The 26,437-nt window shown below is 42.7% G+C and overlaps 1 protein-coding gene across 2 annotated transcripts in view; it reads right to left on the bottom strand.

Annotated features, from left to right (window-relative positions):
* Positions 1 to 10,247: 10,247 nt before the first annotated feature.
* Positions 10,248 to 26,437, bottom strand: part of ALMS1 (ALMS1 centrosome and basal body associated protein) — a 195,129-nt gene continuing 178,939 nt past the window's right edge. For both annotated transcript variants that reach the window (XM_045979270.1, XM_045979269.1), the window contains exons 18-24: positions 16,920 to 17,040; positions 15,051 to 15,254; positions 14,541 to 14,767; positions 13,625 to 13,805; positions 12,703 to 12,766; positions 11,653 to 11,752; positions 10,248 to 10,599 (exon numbers count right to left, since the gene is read on the bottom strand). In XM_045979270.1, coding sequence (XP_045835226.1) covers positions 10,555 to 10,599; positions 11,653 to 11,752; positions 12,703 to 12,766; positions 13,625 to 13,805; positions 14,541 to 14,767; positions 15,051 to 15,254; positions 16,920 to 17,040 — 942 coding nt within the window. In that variant the 3' untranslated portion in view covers positions 10,248 to 10,554. The remainder of the gene's footprint in view (positions 10,600 to 11,652; positions 11,753 to 12,702; positions 12,767 to 13,624; positions 13,806 to 14,540; positions 14,768 to 15,050; positions 15,255 to 16,919; positions 17,041 to 26,437) is intronic.

Below are 26,437 nucleotides of genomic sequence, written 5' to 3' on the forward strand. Positions count from 1 at the left end.
CCAGAAAGTAGGAAGGAGGGAGGATGAGGTCCAGGATAATTTTGGAGGTCAGTGACTTGGGCCCAGCAGTAAAAAAACCCTAGAATGCTGACTCCAAACTTCCCTTCACTTTTCTCCAGCTAATAAGTAATTTGTTCATTTGAAAGATGAGGTTTTATTCAGAACTTGGTCAAGTTCTAAGAACATCAAGGTTTCCTTTTATGTACCAGTGTGCTGGTTAAACTAGGGTAAGTTTGTTTTTGGTTTTGCCTGCCAGGCACATGCCTCTTCCGTCTGGCGCGTACATGTTTGTGCCCGTGTAGGTGGGTACTTGCAGGAAGGTCTGTGCTCCCCTGCTCTACCCCTGACTCCCTTTCTCCCTCCTCCTCGTATTTCTAATATTGTGACAAAATATACATTACATAAAGTTGACCATTTTAACAAATTTTAAATATATAGTTCAGTAGGGTTAACTACATTCAGAATGTTGTGCAACTATCATCAATATTTCCAGAACTTTTCAATCCCCCCAAAAGAAACTCTGTAACCATTAAGCAATAATTCCCCTCCACCCCCTCCTCCCAGCCCCTGGTAGCCACCATTCCACCTTCTTTTTATGAATTTGCCCTAAGTATCTTGTTTAAGTGGAGTCATACAGTAGTTGTTCTCTTGTGTGTGGCTTATTTCACTTATCATTTTCAAGGTTCATCCATATCGTAGCATACATCAGAATTTCACTACCTTTTGAAGACTGAGTAATACAGTTTTACACACACACACACACACACACACACACACACACACACACACACATTTTGTTCTTCCATTTATCTGTTGATGGACATTAGGGTTGTTTTCACATTTTGACCAGAGTTAATTTTTTTTAGAAACCATTCAGGAAAAAAAAAAAAATTTAAGTTACATTGGGGACATAGTGACTTTTTAACTGGGAGACATTATCAAGGAGGTTAATGAATAAATTTTGTATGTATTATAAACCAGGTGGTTACCATCTGAACAAAATCAGTATGAAAATGCTCAGCTTTATATACTGGGGATAAGATAGTTTGGATTTTGCTAAAATGGGAAGTTTTTTTTTTTAAAGATTTTATTTTATTTTTATTTGACAGATAGAGATCACAAGTAGGGAGAGAGGCAGGCAGAGAGAGAGAGGAGGAAGCAGGCTCCCTGCCAAGCAGAGAGCCTGAAGCGAGGCACAATCCCAGGACCCTGGGATCATGACCCGAGCGAAAGGCAGAGGCTTTAACACACTGAGCCACCCAGGCACCCCTAAAATGGGAAGTTTATTTTAGGAACAACTATGCAGGAAGTATGGACCTGTGACCAGGTAGCAGGCTGGGGTTTTAAAGCTAGCAGGTGACTGGAGAAGGCAGCATCTACTTTGAGCATTAGAGGAAATTAAACAGAGCACTGCCTCTGTGGGCCAAGTCACTCGGAGCTACAGCTAGAGAAAGCCCATAGGAGAGAGCAGAACCTAAATGTTACTCTCTTTGGCCAATATCTCTCTTTTGGGAGCATTTTTACTCCCTGGGGTGTGAACCAGAGGAGAGGGGGACCAGCTGCTTGAAGCAAATGCCCAGTGAGGTAAAGAAGTGCCCGAGGGATAAACTGAGTACCTTCATGGCATGTGGGTCTGGGGAACAAGAGGGCAGAGCACCCTGATGGGTCTGGGACCAAGCCCTGCTCCTACTAGAAGCCTGGTGGGATTCAGGGAAGCAAGGTTAGGCAGGACAGTGAGGTGCCAGGAGAGCTCTCTCTGTGGAGCATTCTGAGAGGTAGGAGGAGAAAATGGTGGGGGGGTCTGTTTTCTGTTGGGTACAGCATGGAGGAAGGGCCGTTTCTCCCAACCACTGAAGGCATGAGGAGTCTGGATCCTTGATGATGTTGAATAACCTGGGGCATCTTTTGAACTTGAGCTCCAGCTGGATATGAGGGACTCCAGAGTGGGCATGGGAAGCTGACCTGTGGCCCACACCTACCTCTTGAGGGGCAGACAGGAGGAGGATGAACTGGACAAAGCTGCTGGGGGTTCGGTGCTGCCCACAACAGATTCCTGGCTGGGAGGTCACCCCATCTCTCCAGCTGCTCCCCTATAGAGCATGCCCTTCATTTTCTTTCTCATCGCATACTTTTCAACTGTTACCTTGTTTTCCTTTCAAATGATTTCAAGTGGATTGTGTCCTCGTTGTTGACAGTATGCAGTTTGTCTATTAAATTGTTTTAGCTTAATTTATCTGCTCTTAGGCTTCCTGACCATTTTTATTTTTCCCCTTCTAAAAAAGTCTGTTATATGTATACTACCTTAATTTATAAACTGGCTTTATCACATATTTTAAAAATTATTTCATTTCTTTAAAAAAAACTCATGCCTTTAAAATTTCTCTTCTGTTGACATTTTATTTTTTTTATTTTTATTTTTTAAAAATATTTTATTTATTTGACAGAGAGAAATCACAACTAGGCAGAGAGGCAGGCAGAGAGAGAGGAGGAAGCAGGCTCCCCGCGGAGCAGAGAGCCCCATGCGGGGCTCGATCCCAGGACCCTGAGATCATGACCTGAGCCGAAGGCAGAGGCTTTAACCCACTGAGCCACCCAGGCGCCCCTTCTGTTGACATTTTAAATGTTTTTTAATTTAGGCTTTTTAATTCCAAGCTGTACGTTTTACCAATATCTTGATATTTGTGATTTTTATTTCTTATAAGTTGTAATTCCTTTCATTATTATTTATTTTATTATGAAAAATATACCTAACATAGAATTTGGCATCTTAAGCATTTTTAACTGTACAATTCAGTAGCATTAGGTACATTCACTTTGCCATGTAAGCATCGCCGCCATCTACTTTCACTGTATGCACCAAACACCAGCTCTCTGCCCCCCTCCTCCAGTCCCTGGCAAGCACTATGCTACTTTTTGTCTCTATGATTCACTTACTCTAGGTGCTGCATATAAATGGACCACATGATTGTTGGCCTTTGTATTTATTTAATTCTTTTCTCCCTTAATGCTCAGTTACTGTTTAAACTTCTTTTTGGATTTTTATCTAATTTCTTTGCATCCTGAATTTAACCAAAAAGTGTTTTTATAACAGAGTGACTTTTGCTTTGTTGTGCTGATGAAGTCACCCCATATGGAAGGCTGGCCTTGTCCTGCCCACCACTTCTCTATCAAGTTGGTGCCTGTCAGTCGATCTATCCTCTTCAGGGCTGGCTTTCCAAAGTCTCTCTGGATGACATGAGACACTGATTCAAAATCCTTCCTGCGCATTTAGCACCTTAGGTTGTCCTGATGAGACTTCCTGATGTAAGTGGGGACTCTCTTGGTCTCATCTCTCCCTTTTCTGCTTTCCCCAGCATTAGCTTAGGCTGCCCCTAATCCCTATGGACTCCAGTTGCCAAACAAAAAAATAGGACATACCTCAGTAAATTTGAATTTCACAAGAACAGTGGGTAATTTTTTAGTATGTTTCAAATACAGCACAGGAGTTACACTAAATCATTTGTTCATTTAAAATTAAATTTCCTGGGAGTCCTGTATTTTAATTTGCTAAATCTGGCAGCCCTACTGTTGACACTACCCAGAAATCTAAGTTTATGTATTTATTTAGTAATCTCTACCCCAATGTGGAGCTTGAACTCCCAACCAAGATGAAGAGTCAAAGGCTTTACCAACCGAGCCAGCCGTGCTCCCCACTATCCAGAATTCTAAACTCGAGTTGAGTCCATAGATTGCCATCTTTGACTTCGAAGTCCAGGAGGTGGAGGAGAGGGTATGCACCAGGCTATTTCCCCTCTGCCTTCTCTTCCAGGCTCTAAGAAAAACACACCAGATTGGGTTAATTTATGATAATTTGTTTTACCATAGGGCAAGGGAATTACAATGTCGGTGAGTATGATCCCGGATCTAGGGAGGCCTTCACCACTTGGACAGGTTGATATGCATTCCCTGCAGGTCAAGAGCTTCAGAGGACTGACTCGTACTAGAGGAATCCAGAGGGTGAGTGTAGGGACTAGTCTGGCTAAGACCCTGGGGTTGGTCTGCACTCTCAGAGTTTGGTGGGACAGAGGATGGGCAAGTGTTTTCTGAGGACCAGATCTGGGACGTGCATGCACACCCAAGAGGCCGGCATGGAGTATTCTGCTAATAATGAGCATTTCCAATTAATAATAAAGTCAAGCAATTAATCAAAAATGTACAGGCCAGTTGTGTTTGTCCTGTGAAACTGCCTGCTCATGTTTTTATTTAGTCCATCTTTCCATAGATTATCTTTTAAAAAAAATGACTCATAAGAGTTCTTGATATATTTTGGATACAAATCCTTTGTTGGTTACATGTGCTACAATTATCTTCTGTTTTGTGCCCTGTATTTTCACTGTCTTTATTATTTGTAATTATCCATTCATTCATCATTCATTTATTTATGGGGGCGGAGAAGGGCAGAGGGAGAGGGAGAATCTTAAGCAGGCCCCACGCCTAGAATGGAGCCCAACACAGGGCTCTATCTAACAAGCCTGAGATCATGACCTGAGCTGAAATGAAGAGCTGGACTTTTAACCGAGATACCCAGACACCCCAATGGTGTCTTCCAATACAGAATTTTTACATTTCATTAATTGAGTTTATCAGTCTTTTGCTCTATGATTTGTGCTTTGTTCCTTAAGACATTTTTCCTTAAGTTCTTAGAGATACTTTCCTATATTTACTTCTTAAGTTTTTTGTTTTGCCCCTCACACTTAAGTCTAGTTTTGTTTTTCTCTCAAAATTACATATGTACCCATCTATTTTAAAGAGTCAGAGTTCTGTAGATTTGTGATGTGTCAGAGTAGCCCTACACTTCCCTGTGTATACTCACTTCTATGTCTTTAAAACATTAAAAAAAAATTCTAGTATAATTGACATACAGTGTTATTAGTTTCAGGTGTATAATATAGTAATTCAACACTTCGATCTTCACCCAGTGCTCATCATAATAAGTGCATTCCTTAATCTCCATCACCTTCTTAACCCATCCCCCAACCCACCTCCCCTCTGGTAACCATCAATTTGTTCTCTGTGGTTAAGAGACTGGTTCTTGGTTTGTCTTTTTTTGTTTGCTTGTTTTCTTAAATGCCACACATGAGTGAGATCTTACGGTATGTCTTTTTCTGACTTATTCAGCTTAGCATTATATCCTCTAGATCCATCCAGTTGTTCCAAATGACAAGACTTCATTTTTTATGGCTGAGTAATATTCCATTGTGTGTCTGTGTGTGTACCACCTTTTCTTTATCCAGTCATCTATCGATGGATATTTGGGTTGCTTCCATATTTTGGCTACTGCAAATAATGCTGCAGTAAACATAGGGGTGCATATATCTTTTCAAATAAGTGTTTTCATATTCTCTGGGTAAATACCTAGTACTGGAATTACTGTATCATAAGGTAATTTTATTTTTAACTTTTTGAGGAACCTCCATATTGTTAACCAGAGTGGCTGTACCAGTTTGCATTCCCACCAACAGTGCAAGAGTGCTCCTTTTCTCCATAACCTTGCCAACACTTGTTTCTTTTATTTTCAATTTTAGCGATTCTGACAGATGTGAGGGGATAGCTCATTGCGGTTTTGATTTGCATTTCCCTGATCGTGAGTGATGTTGAGCATCTTTTCATGCCATCTGTTGGCCATCTGGATGTCTTTGGAGAAGTGCCTGTTCGTGTCTTATGCCCATTTTTTTATTGGACTATTTGTGGGGGGTTCTTGGCATTTAGTTGTATAAGTTCTTTATCTATTTTGGGTACTGACCCCTTATGGGATATGTCATTTGCAAATATCTTCTCCCATCTGTAAGTTGTCTTTTTGTTTCCTTCATTGTGCAGAAGCTTTTCATCCTGATGTAGTCCCAACAGTTTACTTTTGCTTGTTTTCTTTGCCTCAGGAGACATATCTAGAAAAATGCTATGGCCAGTGTCAGAGAAATTATTACCTGTGCTCTCTTCTAGGATTTTTATGGTTTCAGGTCTCATTCATTTCCACATCTTTTTTTTTTTAAGGATTTTATTTATTTTAAAGATTTTTTATTTTATTTATTTGACAGACAGAGAGATCACAAGTAGGCAGAGAGGCAGACAGAGAGAGAGAGGAGGAAGCAGGCTCCCTGCCGAGCAGAGAGCCCGATGCGGGGCTCGATCCCAGGACCCTGAGATCATGAGCTGAGCTGAAGGCAGAGGCTTAATCCACTGAGCCACTCAGGCACCCTTAAGGATTTTATCTGACAGAGATCACAAGTAGGCAGAGAGGCAGGCAGAGAGAGAGAGAGAGAGAGATAGAGAGAGAGAGAGAGAAAGGAGGAAGCAGGCTCCCTGCCGATCAGAGAGCCCGACACAGGACTTGATCCCAGGACCCTGGAATCATGACCCGAGCCGAAGGCAGAGGCTTTTGCCCACTGAGCCACCCAGGCGCCCATTTCCACATCTTTAAGGGACTTGTGCGGCTGCTTCTTAATGCTCGGTTTTAAGCTTGTCTGTGCACTACTTTTTGGGAGTTGAGGCCATGTCTACACTATGCATGTGCATGCTTCCTACTATCCAGCTTCCCAGAGATTGGACCACTGGTTGGGGAACGGCAACATTCTGTTTAAGCTAAGCTACACAGTAAAACTATGATTTTTTATGTAGATTGTTTTCTTTTCCTTGGAACTATCTTTTTTGGGTTGTTGTTTAGTTTTCTATATAGGTCACTTATTCAGCTCCGCACTCTATCAGATGTTTAAACAGATCCCCATAACATTAAGGTGCCTCAGGTAACTTATCGATTAAATACCCCTGAATTCTTTCCCAGAGCTCTGGGCTCCAATCTGGACTGATGACCCTTTTGTGTGCCATTCGATAAACCCTTATTGACTCAAACACGTGCTACACATTGTGTTACCCCTGGCAAAACAAAGGGATCAGGCAGGGGTACCTGGCTGGCTCAGTCAGTAGAGCATACAACTTTTGATCTCGGGGTTGTCAGTTTGAGCCCCACACTGGGTGTAGAGATTACTTTAAAAAAAAAATCTTAAGCAAATGAAACAAAAACCCCCACAAATGATCAGGCAGTGCTGACTATTGCCTCATAGGGTTACCTGTTTAATGAACAATCCAGGAAACAAACCAACCAACCCTATGCAGATTGTTTGCTATTCCTCATTATTTTCTGGGGTCCAGAGCTAAGGCCTGCCTGTCAAAACATGGCACCAAGTATGTGTCTCCTGAGTACTTCCTGCTCACCAGTTTCCTCCCTGGCCAAAGTTCTCAGCCTCTAAGTTAGGGATGGACAATGGGAACTATATGAACACTTTCCCACCTTTTCTCAACTGGCCCTTGTCTAATTACCTGAAGCTAAAATAGGCATTTCCTATTCCAGCCCCATCTACCCTGTGGCTAGTTGAGGTTCTGGACTTAGATTCTTTTTTTTTTTTTTTTTAAGATTTTATTTATTTGACAGAGATCACAAGCAGGCAGAGAGGCAGGCAGAGAGAGAGGAAGGGAAGCAGGCTCCCTGCCGAGCAGAGCCCGATGTGGGGCTCGATCCCAGGACCCTGGGATCATGACCCAAGCCGAAGGCAGAGGCTTAACCCACTGAGCCACCCAGGCACCCCTGGCCTTAAGATTCTACTGTTAAGCTGTCTTGTGTGGGGAGCAGTGGGTGAGGCTGGGTGAACACTGTGATGAGAACAGATCAGGGATCCTAGAAATATATGAATGTCCTCCTTGGAGACGTGCGGGACCTCAAACCCCATGCACAGCAGTAGTAAGACTACCCAGAATAAATGTGCCAGCATCAAACCATCAAAGGAAACAAGTCAGGGACAGAGAGTGAGAAACACACCACACACACAGTGGGGGAGAGAGGGGTAATTTATCCCAATGTCTAAGGAGGAGCTGGCTTGGGTTAGCGAGTATTTTCTGGCCAACTACTGCTCTCTGAAAGATGGAAGAGCAGCAGACAGGGCTAGGGCTATGGACCAAGAAAATGAAAAGCCAATACCTATGTACCTGGGGCCTGTAATACCCTTAACATGTAGCCCAGTCATATTTGGAAGATGACTCAACCTTGGGGTTGGTAGTAAAGTCTTCTTACCTCAGGAACTTCATCATGGGGAGTTGCCAAGGAGCAAGACTTGTGGAGAGGAGCCAAGAGTGCCCCCTTGAGGCCAATAATGTTTGCTTTAACTGTTGATAGTGGACCCACTCCACACCACCTTCCCAACCAGAATTCAGGAGTATTTCGTGAGAAACTGGGAAAAGGCTGTATGCGAGGGTTCATAGTCAGTAAAAATAAAACTGACACTGTAGGTTATGAGCACGCAAGCTCCCCAACAGGTAAAGATGAAGACCATGTTAACAGCTCAGCTTGGCCTAATGACTGGCTGGAACAATCCTTTGGGACACAAAATGCATTGTGTTTTATGGGTAAGACACTCTGCCTTCTTCATACACTCTCCACCCCACACTGCACCTGCTAATGGTCACCGAAGGCCTCTGCTGGAGGAGGGCAGCAACAGAAGCTACCCTCTCAGAGAAGAGAAGTGGTTGAGGAGGCTGAAGTCTAACCTCCAGGAGAAAGGAGGGCAAGTGGGTTCTCAGGCTAGCAAGAAGCAATTCCAGAATGAATCCCCACGACAGGCTGTGGCCAGGGGTAAGGCCAAGGTTCAGCCTGGGCCTGCCTTTCCTGTACCCATGCAAGAAAAAATAAAACAAGAGGCCCAACATCCTGCCTGGCATGGGGCAAAAGCACTTACAGAGCAAGGTCCTGGTATGGGGGGGCTCATGGAAAGCAGGAGAGCAGAGCCTGGCCACAGGTGTGGCAGCACAGGTACTGACTCTGTGGCTTCTGCCTGATGCTCAGCCTGGACTGATGTGGGCAGCGTGGCGGGGGGGGCGGGGGGGGACCATCCTGAGCACTGTGGGGGAAGAACAGGTTCCGGGAGAGGTACTGGGATTGCCTGTGAGGCCAGTGCCAGGGATCTGCAGGCAGCACCTGGCCAAGGAAAACTGCAGTTGGGAGACTCTCGCACACCTCCCCCATGCGTGGCTTTGATTTTGTGCCCTACCCCACGCAGGGCCCAGTGGCCTGGGAACTACCATTAAAATGTGAAAGCAAGTCTGTAGAACCTACTGGAGAGGCTAACAGCTTCTCCCCAGGGCATCAGTAGTAACATTCCCAGGCAGGTGTGTTCTGGGGCTGGTGGCAGGGAGCTGGTGGCCAGCTGCCACCTGTGGCTTCCCAAGCCCTGAAACTAAATGCTCTGGGAAGGCGCCTGGATGACACAGTCCAGGGCCTGAAGGGAATCGTGCTCATCGTTCCTAAGCAGGCTCCATCCTGCCCTGGTTTCCGTGAAGACCCAGGTTTCCAGACAACTATCACTTTCTGTTTGTATTCTGGATAACAACTCCGACAAGACAGAAGACAGTCATAGCATCTGAGGGCTGAAGCGGGGGGGGCGGGGTGCGGTTTAAGGGGTTATTAACCCTTTTATAGGTGAACTGGCCCAGAGTGCTTAATTATCTTGTCTAGCATAAAAGGGAAAAACTAGGGAGTAAACTTCACATACCAAGTTTTCTCTGAGCCTTCTTCGTAGCCTCCTCCTGGGTAAGGAAAGGAGCCTTGGTGGCGCCCCCAGAGCTGCTGGCGGGGCAGGTCTGTTGTTTAACTTGGCCCTCTGCGGAAGCCTTTGGGGAGGCTGGGGCTTCCCTGAATTTTGAATGAGGCCAATTAGCACCTTCCCCCCTCAACTCTGGGCTTTAGGTGTCATTTCAGGCTACAGGATTCATTAAATGCTTTATGTACATGATTTTTTTAATTAACTCATGCTTTTCAGAAGTGGTTATCTGGGTTATAAATGTTGGTTCCATGAGTGATGATAAATGCTCTGAGGCTTCAATCCTGAAGAGAGGGTGGCTGGAGGAAAATCCACCAAAGGCTAGAGGCCAATGGGAAGCTGGAGTGAGGCTAAGAGGAGGCTCTCGACCCAAGGTGCCTGGTCTGCTGGGAGCATCTGGGCCTGCCCAAAAGCTACTCTAACCAGACCCCATCTCCACAAAGCCCATGGCAGAGTTCTTGTCAAGATCTGCCATGTTTGTGAACAAAGGCCACATTTCATTCCCACAGCCCATTTCCCTTGACGGATGCTTTTAGACTGGGGCTCCCCATGCACCTCAGTAGAGACATCACATAGCTCCCTGCACATCTCCAGATGGTAAAGAAATGACCCTCTGCTGCCTGCTTTACTATGAATCAATCAGAAGTTATTTATTTTCTAAAAGTATAAAAACACATACAAGAAGGGGCTCACTCGTGGCTAGAATTCAGAAATGGTATCACTGTGACGAATATTCCTGTGGGCAAGGCCGCTCCCAAACCATTAATAATCCTAATCACCACTCTCCTCAGACTCTTTAGAAGGCTACTACTTCTAAATTAATCATAGACAAAGAGTTAAGTTTTATTAAACCAGACTCATAAAAGTAAGGATTGTGCTTCTTCATGTTGATAAAATATAATTCCAAGACAGTGAGGAAAATAATCTCGTATCAGTTCCAGGGAACTTTTCTCCCCAAGAGCTGATTGGTCACTTTCTGTGGAAGAAAAGACAGGAAAAAAGTCAGATACTCTTGCCATCAGAGGGAGACAGCCACTCCTCACCCCAGACATGTCTCTGAAGAGACCAGTGGGGTTCTACCCAAATCTTGTTTATCTTCCCCAGTTACAGAAACTATGGTAATTATGCAAAAAAATTCTTCCTGAAGTGTTTAGGAAAGATGATCTATATAGTTAAGTATCTTTATTTCTGTACAGATACAGATCATTTATGATCCATCCATCCATCAGTTCAAACATACGAGCACAACGAGAGGCCTGGCCTGTGATGCTGACCCACTGGACAGGCCATGTGGTGCCTGGGGAACCCCTCTTCGAAGGGCCCGGCCCAGCCCAGCTCCGGGTGTGCTCCAGAAGCAGTTCTCCAATCCCACATCGGTCTGGTATAAACACGTCTTTTGGATTCTGACTTTCAGAGTCCTCTGGTGGTGAAGTGAAGGGGTTGGGAAGGAAATGAGAACAGTGAAGGATATGGACCTTCAGGCATGGTCGCCTGCCTGGCTTCTCAAGGAATATACTGATAGCAAGTTCCCTGGCCTTGGGAGGGTCTGGGACTTGCCACACCACTGATTCCCCTGGGCCATGGGCCGGAAATGGTGGCAGCTTCGAGGCTCTGAGTCCCCAAGCCGCCAACTCTTATGCTACACTCGGGCATTTTCCAGTTTATTTTACAAGCTCTAGAAGTATCTGACTTACCAATAAGGGGCACAGAACTACCATTTGTGACTCTAGAATGAAAAGCCAAGAATTCTGATAGATTTGGACATTTCCACCGTGACTCTTAAGTACAGAATTTGGTTTTGTTCCAAATGTATGCCTGGAGGGTGCCTTTTCTAGATTCGCCTTTCAGATTTTTAGATTTGAAATCTAGTCATGGATGCCTTTATCTTCCAAATTCCAGGTGTGGTACAATGCATTACAAGCTTAAGTTTACTCCCCAGATATAGTTAATTCAAATAGGTCAGATGTGTTTCTCTCAACTTCTCTTTCCCCTGATAAACCTGAAGGATCCTGCCCAAGGACTGACCGACCTTCTTGAAGAGCTGAGCTCGCAGCCGGTAGGACTTATATTCCAATCTCCTCTTTTCCTCATCTCTCTTTCTCTGAACTTCTGGAAGCTGCTCATAAATCCTTAGGAATGGTGCCAGTAGGAAAACAAAAAGCAGTGAGGTTACCCAACCACAAAGCAATATGATCTCTTCTTCCCCATGTCCCTAAGGTCTGCTGCTCTCAGGGCATTCAGATCTCAAACACAGGCCCCAGGCCTCTGTCCGGGCCTGCTTCCTGTTAGACATTTGGACACAAAGAACGATGGCTACGTTCCTTATGATCTGGGATGAATAAAAACAGATGACAAATGAATAAAAACATTAAGAAATCCTGCTCAGAGCCATCAAAAAAAAAAAAAAAATCTTGCAATTTGGGTGACATGGATGGAACTAGAGGTTATTATGCTAAGTGAAATAAGTCAGAGAAAGACAATTAACATATGATCTCACTGATATGAGGAATGTGAGAAACAAGGGAGCCTGACAAAGGGCTCAATCCCAGGACCCTGAGATCATGACCCAAGCCAAAGGCAGATGCTAAACCAACTGAGCCACCCAGATGCCCCAAATTTGACTTTTTGTAAAGCTTAATTTAATATGTCTTAGTATTTAATTATTTCTCACTGTACTGCATAAACTCCTAGAAATGTGATTGTGTGGATAAAAGGGTAGTGCCCCAAATAAACAACTTATTTCAAAATAGTCAGATCTTATATTTTAGGGTTTTTTTTTTGTTTATTTATTTCTAGATATCTTTACTTATGTTTAGGTTTCTAACAAAGACAAGCCTGACTGAGGCTTGCAAATTAGAGGGAATTCTTTGTATCTTTTTTTATCTGACTCATCCATACCACAAATCTGCTACTTTTCTTTCCTTTTTTAGTGCTACAAGTGAAAAACTTCTTTCACAACTAATTTTCTCATAACATTTTAATTTGAGCATATGTCTTTATTCCAGGGACAAAGCAGAGCTCTGGTCAGTTGGTGGCCTTATTTATATGTTTGTAATTACTCTTATTCTTTTAGCCTTACCGTTTAGATCTCTGAATCATTTCCTTCTTCCCAATAGGCCTGTTCTTTCGGGCATCCAGGAAGCCTAAGCATGAGAAGAAGGGGTTTTCAGGGGATAGTGTCTTAATAGGGAAGGGTGTGTTGCTCAAGAGCTGTGAGAAGGAGCTGCTAGGACCCTACCTTGAGCTGACAGTACTGGGTGGTGAGCAGTGGCCAAGGCTAAGGCCAAGATTAGACCATGGGGGCTATGACAGCAGGCTCCTCAAGACACAACATGCTGTGGCACAGACTAGGCAGCGTGAACAGAAACACTGGCCGGTTTATGGGTCAGGCTGGGTGAAAGCATTAGGTAGCACTTGTAGTTTTCACAGTGCTCAAATATTATTTTCTGGAGATCTTACAACTAGCAGAATCGTTAGGAGTGCAGAGTCTAAAGCAAGCCCATCAGGGTTCAAATCCCAGCTTATCAGGTGTATACTCCTGGACAGGGGACTTAAGCTCTCGTCTGTTTTCCCATCTGTAAACCAGGGTTATTAATAGTATCTACCTTGGAGAGGTGTTGCAAGCATTAAATAAGAACAGGGTCTGGGCAAAACATGTGAGGGTTACATATTATCATCATCATCATCACTATCATCAAAACCCCCTCCCCGCCATGAAGCTGGCAATCCTGGAACTTGCTCACGGACCCACAGCTGGCATATAAAAATACCATTCTCGCTGTACACTCTGGTTTCTGAGATGCAGTGATAGGGCGGGCGGACCTGGGCTTATGTGGATCATGAGAGCGCTGAGAGCCACATGGGGCAGGTTTTGCTGCCTGGGGAGAGTGGAGACTCAGCAAGCTAAGAGTCCCTTTCTGTCCCTGTAACTGGGCTGGCACTGAGACACACTCCCCATTGGGGAAGGAGCCATGATAGGAAAATGAAGAGGCAGAGGGTACCTCTTTTCAGAAGCGGGCGCACAGGGTCCCGGCCCTGCTGTTCTCTCACAGTGTTGAACAGGGCCTCCCGCTCGCTCTGCAACATGTTCTGCAGCTTCCTCTCCTGGACTATCAGCTTCAGACGCTTTATCCGCTCCCCAGAGCGGGAGATGAAGTCAGGTCTGTGAAACTGAAGGGATTCCTGAGGGGGAGAAAAGGATCCCTGACCTCACATGAATGATGCAGTCTGTTCTCTAAGGGGTTGCAAAAAAGCACCAGCCCCATAGTGGTCTGAAGAGCCTGTCTCTACAGTGCAGAAACTATCTAGAGCCGAAGAATAATCTAACAACTCCGGGGGCGGGGGGCGGGAAGGGCAGCAGCAGGCCATGGGAGGGTTCAAAGAGCGCCTCTGCAGCAAGCCAAGAACTACGACCTTGGCAACTGCATCTCTTCTAGACGTTGCTCAGCCCACTGTGCTATTTTAAATTTCCCTTCCAACAAATACATTATTAAATGACATTTCTTTCAGCTCCCAAGGTACATGTAAAGAAGGGACTCTGTGCCTTTTCAATCCCGTGCTAAGCAGGAACAGGAGTTCTGTTAACGGAGGAACACACGTAAGACTGACAATAGTATCAGGCCTCTGGAGCGCGCCACGTGCAGGAACCCACGAACCCCGTGAGCAGCATCCCAACACCCTCCCTTCCCTTGCCTTGTCCCCAGATGCAGGGGGCAACGCCCAATCTGCAATGGCTAACAGTAAGGCAGCCTCTGATTAACGATGAGAGCAGCAACAGATGAACTGCGGGAGCGGGTGGCTAGAAATGAGGGTTACATGACTGATCTTCAGAAGGCCAAGTCACAGTCTTAGCGTCTTTGTATGTCCCCCTCTGTCCCCTGTAAACCTACAGCTAAAATTAACTTAGTGTCACTGCACCTGTAGCGTTGCTCTCACAAACGGCCTCGGTGGCTCTCTTCCTGGGCCTGCTAGTGCCCTGTGGCTGTCCATGTGCTGTCCCTGCCAGTTATGTTCCCGCAGTGGTTCCCTCCACGGTTTGGTGTTGGTTATTGGTGCAAACCAGCAGATACCAGGGCCATGATGCTTGGGCAGGTTTTCCTTAGGACCGGACTTCACATTTTCCATGGGTACAAACCATGAAACTCCTATGGGAAATATTTTAAAGAAAGAAAAGAGATTTTCCATTCTGCTCATCAAAGACGTGTGTAATCTAGGCTCTCGGGGGCTCAGCTGTCAGAGACCACCAGGATGCCTTGGAGTTGGCTAAACTACCAGCATGACTATAATTTTAGTACTAGAAGGGGTGCCAAGGTATTGTTTGGGGAAATGGGGTCAATACAGAGTCATTTAGAAATAAAGAATCTTAGCATTGTGAGAGACGGGAAATTTATTAGTTCCTTGGCTACGAAACTGGAATTAGAAACTGACCTTCACAGAAGCTGTGCTTGTTCTTCCTTAACTTTTTGTCCCCAAGATAGTTGGCAAGAAGTCTTTTCTCTGCTATTTTTTCTTCAGACCAAGAAGTCACATCACTGTCCTCTTCTATTCTAGCCTCGCTAGAACTTGGAGTTGGGAAAGTCATTCCCACATCTCGAGTGTGTTTTTTGACACCATTCACAATCTCCAAGTTACCTGAGGAAAAAGATCCACAGATATTTCTGGGAGTAGCCTTGAGACTTAGTTGACATGTGTATTCAATTCAGTAAATGAAAACCCTAAGCCTTCAAAAATGCAGGCCTCCTCTGGGTGGTGTGGAGGGGTGTGTGTGTGAGAGAGAGACAGACAGGAGGGGAGGGAGAAAAAGGGAAGAAGGGAAGGAAGAAAGAAAGAAGGTTTTTACTTCTAAGTCAATTTAGATATTAGAGGGGAAAAAACCCAACTAACATGGATTCGATGGGTAAAGGTTTCAGTTCTTTTTTTTAAAGATTTAATTTAATTAATTTATTTGACAAAGGGGAGGGAGAGTGCGCATAAGTAGGGGGAATGGGAGAGGGAGAAGTGGGCTACCCACTGAGCAGGGAGCCCAATGCGGGACTCAGTCCCAGGACCCTGGGATTAGGCAGACGCTTAATTGACTGAGTCACCCACGGGCCCCAGGATTCAGTTCTGATCCCAAGTGAGAAAGACAGCTAATGCCTATAGTCCTACTGGCAGTCACCCAGGTAAGGAAGAGGTTGACAGATATAAAATCAAGACTTGAGGGAAAAAAAAATTAAGGGCAACGTTTATTTTTGTTGTATAAAATCAGAAGATATAGAAAAACACAAGTGAAAAGCCTCCTTCACATTCCTGTTTCCCTTCATTCAGTTTGTAACCCCATGGTTCCAGAGAATTTTCTGCACACATTCAAGCAACCACCTTCCTTTATTTTTAAAGTACTTTGCTTTTCCTTTTTAATCATCAATGTTGGAGATCTTGTCATCTTAGTAGAGAGAGAGTGTCCTCACACTATGCTTCATTATATGGACGTATGATAATCTATTTAAGCAGCTGACTATTGATGGGTATCTAAGTCGATTTAAATTTTCAGCTATAATAAACATTACTTCAGGGGCGCCTGGGTGGCTCAGTGGGTTAAAGCCTCTGCCTTAGGCTCAGATCATGATCCCAGGGTCCTGGGATCGAGCCCTGAGTTGGGCTCTCTGCTCAGCAGGGAGCCTGCTTCCTCCTCTCTCCTTGCCTGCCTCTCTGCCTGCTTGTGATTTCTGTCTGTAAAATAAATAAATAAAATCTTAAAAAAAAAAGTAAACGCTACTTCAATGATTAATTCTGTACACTTGGCATTTTGCGTATAGGCAAAACATACCTATAGGCTAAAGTGCAAAAGTCAAAGTGCCAGGTCAAAGTAATTTTGATTGAAACTGCCAAATTGCCTGTAGGATCGTATTCCCAACCGGAACGTATGAGTATGTACTTCTTTACACTTGTGCCCACAAACTTACTACCAGACCTAGATTTCTGCCAGTCTGAGAGATGAAAAATGGCATCTGAGTATAGTTTTAATCTTCATTTTGTTTTGAGGCTGAGTATCTTAACATATGTTAAAGATCTACTGGTATTTTAATTTTTTTTTTTTTTAATTTATTTGACAGAGAGAGATCACAAACAGGCAGAGAGGCAGACAGAGAGACAGGAAGGGAAGCAGGCTCCCTGCTGAGCAGAGAGTCCGATGCGGGGCTCGATCCCAGGATGCTGGGATCATGACCTGAGCCGAAAGCAGAGGCTTTAACCCACTGAGCCACCCAGGCGCCCCTCTACTGGTATTTTAAAGAAAATGTTTAAATTCAGGTAATTTACCTGCTTGTATGCTCTTGTTTAACATTTGTACATTTTGCTTGTTGCCAAGGGTAGAGCTTGAGCTCCAGAAACTACTGGTAGAAGATGAAACAGAATCAGAAGAAATCACATGGTCTGGCACCTGGAAAAACAAAAAGAGACCCTGTTACTACCTGCAGTCAATCGCACAGTCACCCACAGGACAAAACATACATGTCACCAAGAGTACTTTCTCACTGGATTCCATTTGTTGAGATCAAGTTGCCAGGAAGCTTGTGACAATGGGATCATTTTCCAGCACTGTTTATAACTGGGAGGGGAAAGCTGCTGCTGTTGGATAAGGGCCTGAGCTGTTTTAAGAAGGGAAGACATGTTGGCTAACTGAATATAATAAATGAATAGAGAGATAATAAACAATGACTCTGAAAACTAAAAAAAAAAAAAAAACAAAACAGATAAAGAAAAAGAGAAAGAAGGGAAGACATCAAGACTGAGTATGTTCATGGGACTTGAAAAAACTGAGGAAGATGCTAGCCAAAGATTAGGGTGGTGGGTCTTCAGAATGAAATTTTGATGAGAGGTAAAGAGGACTAGGAATGACTAAAGGTGGTGGGGGGGGGGGGGAGATGCAGAGGGTGCTCTCTAGTAAGATCAGACTCAGAAACTTACACATTGGGTAAATACAAAGAGGTGAAAGGGCCCATGAGAAGCCCCAAGGGACTAGAGTATTAAAAAAATTATTAAAGAACCCAAAAGGGCTTTATAATTATGTTCAGAGCAACTAGAGCAAAGAAGGGCAACTTCGTGGATAGAAGTTGATGGTGGAATGTTAGTGAAAGATAAAAAGATGATCAAAATGTAGTATGAAACAGTATTTCTTAAACTTGTTCATTACAACAATCTCCTGGGGGAAATGGGTCCTAACCCAGGACAATGAGGTGGCATCTCTAGGGAAGGGGTATGGGCATTTATTTTTTATAAATGCCAGGTACTTGTCTACTTAAGCAAGTTTGGTAAAGGTGAATTGAAGGTCAAGTTAGGAAAGAAAACTAAGAATGTCTGCTCCCTGAACTAGATAAACTATATTCCAGGGCCCTCAGGAAACTGAAACAGTTTCTTTTAGAAACTTGATACCTGGAGACAAGAAATGTTTAAACTTTCAAAAGATAAGCATTGCAAACTGGATTTAACAATGACGGCATGTAAAATTCTAGAATGGATCACCAATCTAATAATCTGCAAGCATTTGGAGGTCAAAGAAAAGATGAGCACATTTCAGCTAGTGCTCAGGAAGGCAGGCAGAATGAGTTTTGCCATGTTAGCCTGCTTTCTTCTAGTAGATATGGTTACTAACTGGTCAGCCAAAAGAATGTGTAGTTGAGTACAATTAGATTTCAATAAAATGATAAAACTTCTCATGACATCTTTGAGGGCAAGATGGGAGTTACGTGGGTTAAATGATAAAGTAAGTTGGTAGAACCGTAACTGGTTGAACCACTCTTACCCAAATACTATTAACACAGAGAGGCCTTTTATGAGGGTATTTCTTTGATCCAACAGCAAGTATTTACTAAGCACCAATTGTGTCCAGTTACTTGGTTTGCTCTGGCTATTCCTTTTCAACATTTTATGTATGTGTCTTGGAGATAAGGAAAGCAGGTGATTTCTCATATGATCCATATCTGGGAGGGCCTAAATGACTGTCAACATCCAAAAAAATAAACAGGAATGATGCCAAATCAAACAATGAATAATTGTAAAGCCCTACATGTTAGGCAGGGGGAATGGTGATAACTTTGACACAGTAGAAAAAGCTCTGTGTCTGGAGTCCCAAGACTTAAGTCGGTCTCAGATCCTCCCTTCACTGTCTGTACCTGAGAACACTCTCTGTTCCAGTCTCCCCAGCTCAATAAGGGAGCACCTGCATCGTTGAAAGTACAGAAGTGTTAGAAAGAACAAATGATCGAGATTATAAACTCCAAAAAACTAACATGAAACTAGGAGACTACTGTGATGTTAAAAAACCCCAAATGTATGAGGCTAGGGAAGGTGCTGAGGAAGACAGGCCCAACTGGTCATATACTATACTATACTATGTAAGAGGAGGAAGCATGTTAGGGACTGAAAGGGACTGACTTTCAGGATAGATTGTTCAGTATAAAAAGCAAAGCTGCCAGTTTGTGAGAAAAAAGACACATGCAGGTATTTGCTTTCTTAGTGATAAAACACCTGTGAAAGGAAACAACCCAGATTGGAAAGGAAGAAGTACAACTCTTTTTATTTGCAAATGACATGATCCTGTCCATAGAAAATACTAAGGAATCCGTAAAGAAGTATTAAACCCAAATATATATATATATATATATATATATATATATATTTGGGTTATATATATATATATATATTTGGTTTTTTTGGTTTTATATATATATATATTTGGTTTTTTTTTAATCTTCTCAATATATATAAATATATATATATTTAAAATTTTATTTATTTGAAGAGAGATGGGGGAGAGAGAGTGCGTGCACAAGCAGGGGGTAGGGGTAGAGGGAGAAGCAGACTCCTCACTGAGCATGGAGCCTGACCCAGGACCCTGAGATCATAACCTGAGCTGAAAGCAAGAGTCAGATGCTTAACTGACTGAGCCACCCAGATGCCCCCCTCCAAATCAACCGTATTTCTATATTCTAGCAATAAACAATCTGAAAATAAATTAAGGAAACAATTCCATTCACAAAAGCATCAAAAAGAATGGAATATTTAGGAATAAAGTTAACAACAGAAGTACAAGGCTTGCACACTGAAAACTGAAAAATATTGGTGGGAGAAATTCAAGAGCTAAATACATACTGAGACGTTCCACATATGTAATTTAAATATGGGCTTAAAGGGCGCCTGGGTGGCTCACTCAGTTGAACGTCCGACTCTTGATTTCGGCTCTGGTCATGATCTCAGAGTCCTGAGATTGAGCCCTGTGTGAGGCTCTGCTCTGGGTGTGGAGCTGCTAAGATTCTCTCTCTCCCTCTGCCCCTCACCCCTGTTCTCTCTTTAAAAAAAAAAAAAAAAAGATGAATTCCATGGTATATAAATTATACTTCAATAAAGCTGTTTTTTTTTTTTTTTGGTTTTTTTTTTTTAGATTTTATTTATTTGACAGACAGAAATCACAAGTAGGCAGACAGGCAGGCAGAGAGAGAGAGAGAGGAGGAAGCAGCTCTCCCCAGAGCAGAAAGCCTGACGTGGGGCTCGATCCCAGGACCCTGGGATCATGACCTGAGCTGAAGGCAGAGGCTTCAACCCGCTGAGCCACCCAGGTGCCCCTCGATAAAGCTGTTTTAAAAATCTCCGTGAAGATGTGCAAGAATTAATGACACTGAGTAGCTCTGGAAAGGAGAGCTATGTGCCTGCGAAACAGGAGAGGGAAGGACATCCTGTATCAAATACTCTTTTATACATTTAAAATTTTGTACGATGTGGTTGAATTCCCATTTAAGAAGTGAAAATAAAACAAAAACATACAGAAAAGAGTGCCGCTATAGAGGCTTTGTGGCTCTGGTGAGCTCAACGAAGTAAAATGTACGTTAGGCCAAAGAAGTGTTCCAGCCACGGAAGGGAAGGTGATAAATCCGTGGTTAACATGCTCTCACCATCTGAAGCACAACATGCTAGTTCAGAGACATGTTTAAAAATAAGGTATTGGCAAACTTAATAGACCCAGGAAAGCTGCCAGTTTCTAGGAAAGGGGAGTAGAAAGCATGACCTGTGAAAAATGGTTCAGAGTGAAGACCTGAGAGGAAACACTTCCAGGAAGGAAGTGGGAACTCAAGAGGAAGACTGGACCTACTTCTTGTGCCTTTTGAAAGCAGAGCTGGGGACAGAGCTTTGCCAGGGAGCGCAATGACTGCAGATCTTGGATCTCTAGAGGGTAAGACCTTCGATAATGGAGCCTCAGACACATGAATGAGCTGCCCGTGGGCAGGGAGGCAGTGGTGGCTTTGTAAGCAGAGCCTCGAGGGCCTCGTGGTGCACATGCAGCAGAAATGACGGTCGCTTCCAAGCCCGAGTCCCCTGAACATCCCAAGGGTACAGCCAGTCAGGTTATGCACCATTGGGGGTGAAAAACAGATGTCTACATCTGATTTAAGGAGGGGCTTTGGTGTGTGTGTGTGTGTTTCTGTTTCTAGTTCAAATCTCTTTCGGATTAATTCTTGCCTATAAAACGTCAGAAACATTTAAAAATAGAAAAGAGTCTAAAAATAAATTCCCTCATAATAAAATATATTTAGTTAGACCTTTAGGATGGTGAAAACCCAAAGGACAGACAAAGACAAGGGTTTTCAAGGATGTGTAGAAGCTGGAGCCCTCACACACTGCTGTTGGAAATGCAAAATGGTGACAGTACTTTGGATAAGAGCGGGCAGTTCCTCAGGGGGTTTAATGTGGAGTTAGCACACACTCCTGCATATATCTGCTCCTAGGCATCTGCCCAAAGAAAGGAGTACATGCATCCACACAAAACTTGGAAGGACTGTTCCCAGCAGCCTTGTTAAGAATAGCCAAAAAAGGAAAAGAAATCCAAGTGTCCGCTGACTGCTGAGTGGATAAATAAACTATGTAACGGAATATTATTTGGCAATAAAAAGGAATGAACACACTGCTACAAAGTAGATGAACCTTGAAAACATTAAGTGAGAGAAGCTAGCCACAAAAGATCCCGTATTGTAGGATTCCATGTATATGAAATGTCCAGAAGCAGAAAATCCACAGAAATAGGAAGATTAATAACCACAGCCCGGGGCTGGGGCAGGGGTGAGAGGCTGGAAGAAATGCAAAGGGACTTTGCTAATTTGTACAGGGTGTTTTTTTTTTGGTTGTTGTTGTTATTTTGTTTTGTTGTAAAGACTTTATTTATTTACGACAGAGAGACAGTGAGAGAGGGAACACAAGCAGGGGGAGTGGGAGAAGGAGAAGCAGGCTTCCCACTGAGCAGGGAGCCCGATGTTGGGCTCAATCCCAGAACCCTGGGATCATGACCTGAGCTGAAGGCAGATGTTTAACAACTGAACCACCAAGTACTGGGTGTTTCTAGGGGGCATGGAAAATGTTTAATATTAGATTGGGGGGATGGTTGCACAATTCTGTGCACAATATTAAAACCCACTACACTGCACACTTTAAATAGGTGAATTTTATGGTATGTGAAAAATCTCAAAAAAGCTGTAAAAATGTGTTTATTTATTACGCAAACAAATAATGGAGGTGATGAAGACTTATTTGGAGAACAAAACTTATGTTCTGTGGTCCTACATCTCCTGTTAAGTGAAATAAGAACAGTGGAAGCAGACCAAAGTGTCATTTCCATATAATAAAGCATGAACAATCCCAACAAAAACTTGGGCCCTGGATGTTGTCGGTATGACAGCACTACCCACACTGTGACGAGGGCCGGTGCAAACTGTCATCAGAATTGTGCAGTGATACCAGGATGACAGCCACAGTGTCACAACAGTCATCACAATGCATAGGCCTCACTGGGTCTGACAATCTGTACTGATGTCCCACCAAGAGACATCACATCAGTTCTGCTGAATTCATTTACAGATGCTGTTGGTAAACCAAAAAGAGTCACTCTCCTTAGTCCATGGGAGAGTCTCAGGCATCTCCTCGGACAATCTCATCATCTCTTAGGGCCTGGGTATGAATCAGCTCACTCAGGCCTCTGCAATGAGGCTTCCATGAAAAGATGTAAGTGAATACACATCAACTGACATTATCAGTCATCATGGTTTCACGTTTTCTGTTGCAGAGTGTCTTGGAAAAAGACAAATTCTGGCTGGCTGGCTGGCTGCGGTTTTAATTTCTAGTATTATGATAGCAAACTCACCTGCTGATGTCTTATTCCACAATGGGAAAAGAAAGAAAATAACTCCTACCATCTCACAGATAAGGCTTTTTCAGTACTGTTTAGTTTAATTAAAATCTAAGTGAGACTCAATTCCCACATTTATTGAGCAGAGATATCTTCAGATAGACCCATCCCCCAAAAGCTTTTCAATTAAAAAGTTACTTTTTTAGGTAGAAATTGGGCTTAGGAAAATATATCTAACATAGGAGAAAGGTCATGTTTCCTTACATGAGCCTATATAGCTCTTCTTCATATAGGAAATGTGCTATTGCTACATTCTGCCAGTCAGATGCCTGCTGGGAGATGCTCTTCTTTCAGAGGAATGCGTTTATGCTAGTTTGTTTATAACCACTGAAGTTTAGGATCAGATATATACAATGATAAGACAGTGTCAAAATAGGAACCAAAGGGCAGTCTTTTCTTGTGAAGAGTTTTTAGGTATATGCAGATCACATGTCAACTGTAATTTCAATAATAAAATTTACTAACCAGTAAAGGGTGACACAATCACAAACTGTTTGTCTAAAACACAAAATTTTGATATAGATTGTATGGACAGTAGTCCTTTGATATAGATTTATTGATCAGAAACCTGATTCAATCACAAAGTTTTATATAAGAAATTGGTACAGATTAAAGCTTATAGAAGCAGGAACTCAAGTGATAACTGCTTGTTATTCACCTTAGAAGAATCAGAACTGGATATTTTTTTCTGCAAGTCTGGTAGGTAAGAACTACGAAAAGTCCTTCTCAGAACATTAAAAAGGCATTATGCCTGCATAATAGGTCCTTAGAAAATTTTTCCTTAATCTTCTTTCAGACTGGAAGACTTATTTCAATTATGTATTACCTTATTGAACTTGTTCAAATATACCATTTCCCTCTAACTATAGATTTAGTCACATCCCATAACTTTTGGATATGTGCCTTTTCTGTCTTTAATGAAAAAAGAAGTGTATTTTCCATTTTTAGTCCTTCTGTAACAAAAAGGTTTAGAATGAGGTTTTAAAATTTTTATCTTCTTAAAGAAAAAAATTATAGCTATTAAATTCCAACTTTATTGCATTGTGGTTAGAAAATACAAGCTTAGTTATAAATCTTCTACTTTGGGGATTTGTTGACATTTTGCCCAAGTACAATTAATTTTTGTAAATATTCCATGGGCATCTGGAACTAGTGCTGTATTCTGGAATGAAGTTTTATGTAGATATTTTAAATCAATCTTAATATTGCTAGCAAAATCTTCCACACCTTTTGTCTGTTACAAGTAAAAATCTGAAAAAAATCAATTAAAGTAGCTTATTCTTGCACTTTTCACATTCTCTATTTTACCTGCATCTGGATGAATGGAAAATGAAAGCATTCTGTGTGAAAGCACAACAGTAATTTTAAAAGTCTCAGACTCTTCCCTCCTTTTGACATTACAGTGGGGATAGTGTAAATAGATTCTCAAGACAAGTAACATTTAACTAAAAATGAAAAAAAAGGGGGGTGCCTTGGCACAGTGTGTTAAGTGTCTGACTCTTGATTTTGGCTCAGGTCATCTAAGGGTTGTGCGATAAGCCCTACATGGGGCTCCGCACTGGGCACTGGAGCCTGCTTAAGATTCTCTTTCCCTTTCTATCTGCACCCTACTTCCCCCATTTGTGCACACATGCACATGCTCTCTCTCTTGAAAACCAACCAACCAACCAACCAACCAACCAACCAACCAACCCTTGGTATAGAAATTTGTATTTCTGATCTTCTGGCCAACTAGAAGTTACTGGCAGAAAGTGGAAATGTAGGAATTTGCATGCATTGCAGTTATGAAATGGACTAGAAAGCGGTTTGGTACGAATGTGGGAAACTTATATAGCTTATGATCTAAGAATTCCACTTCTGGGTATATATGCCAAAGACAGTTTCACACAGATCTAATGAGGGGTATGGACAAGGGTGTGCACTCCCACTGTTTGTGGTGACAGGTGCTGACAGCAACCTGTGTTGCTGTCATACAGGGACAGTATGTCGGAGAACTGGTAGATGCACTCAATGGAATATTATGTGACGATCAGAAACCTGGTTCTATATACCTGTCTAGCAATGTAGATAGATGTTAAAAGCACAATGATTACTGAAAATAAAAAGCTGTTATACCGGGGCACCTGGGTGGCTCAATGTGTTAAAGCCTCTGCCTTCAGCTCAGGTCATGATCCCAGGGTCCTGGGATCGAGCCCCGCATCGGGCTCTCTGCTCAGCAGGAGCCTGCTTCCCTTCCTCTCTCTGCCTGCCTCCCTGCCTACCTGTGATCTCTATCTGTCAAATAAATAAATAAAATCTTAAAAAAAAAAAAGCTGTTATACCTTTTACATAAATTGAAAACACAGGCACACATACAGAATACACATTTTGTAAGAATTCTTGTAAGCCGAAAGATATTTGCATAACAAGACCAGTTGCCTATGGAAAACTAGAAATGAGGATGTAATATGGGGATAAAATTTTCAAAAGAGGCCATGAACCTAGGAGCACATTTAAATCAACCCTCAGCACCTGAAGGTTTTTAACTTCATCTTCATCTTAGCACAGAAACTGTGTGTAATACCTTTCTACCCCTATTCTTTCACTCTGCTTCTAGAAGGATTTATTATGACTAGATTGGAGATACAAAAAGGTATTTTAGGCAGAAACTAGAACACAATGTGAAGCTTGAGAATCCCCTTTTCTAGCTCATAACTAACATTCTGTGTTTGATCAGCCTGGCTTACCTCACTTTTTTATTACTGTCAAACAAAAACAACTTTTGTGGTATCTTAGAAAATACATGCTTCTTGTAAAAAAAAAAATCAAAAGACACATTATAAAGGAAAAAAATAGTGAACCCATAATTTTAAGATAATTTGTTAATATTTGCCAGTCATATACATAGATACATATATAAAATATATGGCTTTACATCTTGCTTTTTATCTCTTAGCATTTAATGGCATTTATCTCTTGGGTTCCAAGATACTGCTTTTGACTGTTGTTTCCTTCCATATTGGAGTGTGAGTATAAGGACTGATATGAAATCAGCTTGTTTTATAAAAATCTAAGACTCACTGGTAAACAATTACTATCACTAAAGCTCTCATTTTATTCTCTCGTGGAGGCCTCTTTGTTTGGTAGTTTTGTGTTGTTCATCTGCCCAGCTGCTGGAAACATGGGCAATTGAAGATAATGAGAGGTCAAAACCAGAAATAATTCATCTTCAGTTGCTTCTCAATAAAAAATGATCAATTTGACTATTCTTTTTTTGTACGGACAGTAGTAAACTACTACTGTTCTTGGACTAGCTCACAACCAGATACTGAGAAAAATAAAAACGGGGAAAGGAAGGAGAAAGAAAGAGAGGAGAGAAGGGGAGAGGGAGGGCATGCGTGCCCACAGAGACAAACATGGCAGGGACGTGACAGAAAGGGCAGAAGAGGGGAATAACCAGACAAGAAAAAGAAACACAGCAGAGATAGCATGGGAGCAGGAGGAGGAGAGCACAAGTGTCTGAAAAGCAGGTGCACAGAGACAGAAAGAAACAACAGAGGAGCAGACGGAGTGGAAAGATACAGTAGAGAGAGGGAAACGGGAACTGCACAGACTGAGGAGAGACAGC

This window comes from Meles meles, chromosome 15 (assembly GCF_922984935.1).
Source record: "Meles meles chromosome 15, mMelMel3.1 paternal haplotype, whole genome shotgun sequence".
In the NCBI taxonomy this organism is placed as follows: Eukaryota; Metazoa; Chordata; class Mammalia; order Carnivora; family Mustelidae; genus Meles; species Meles meles.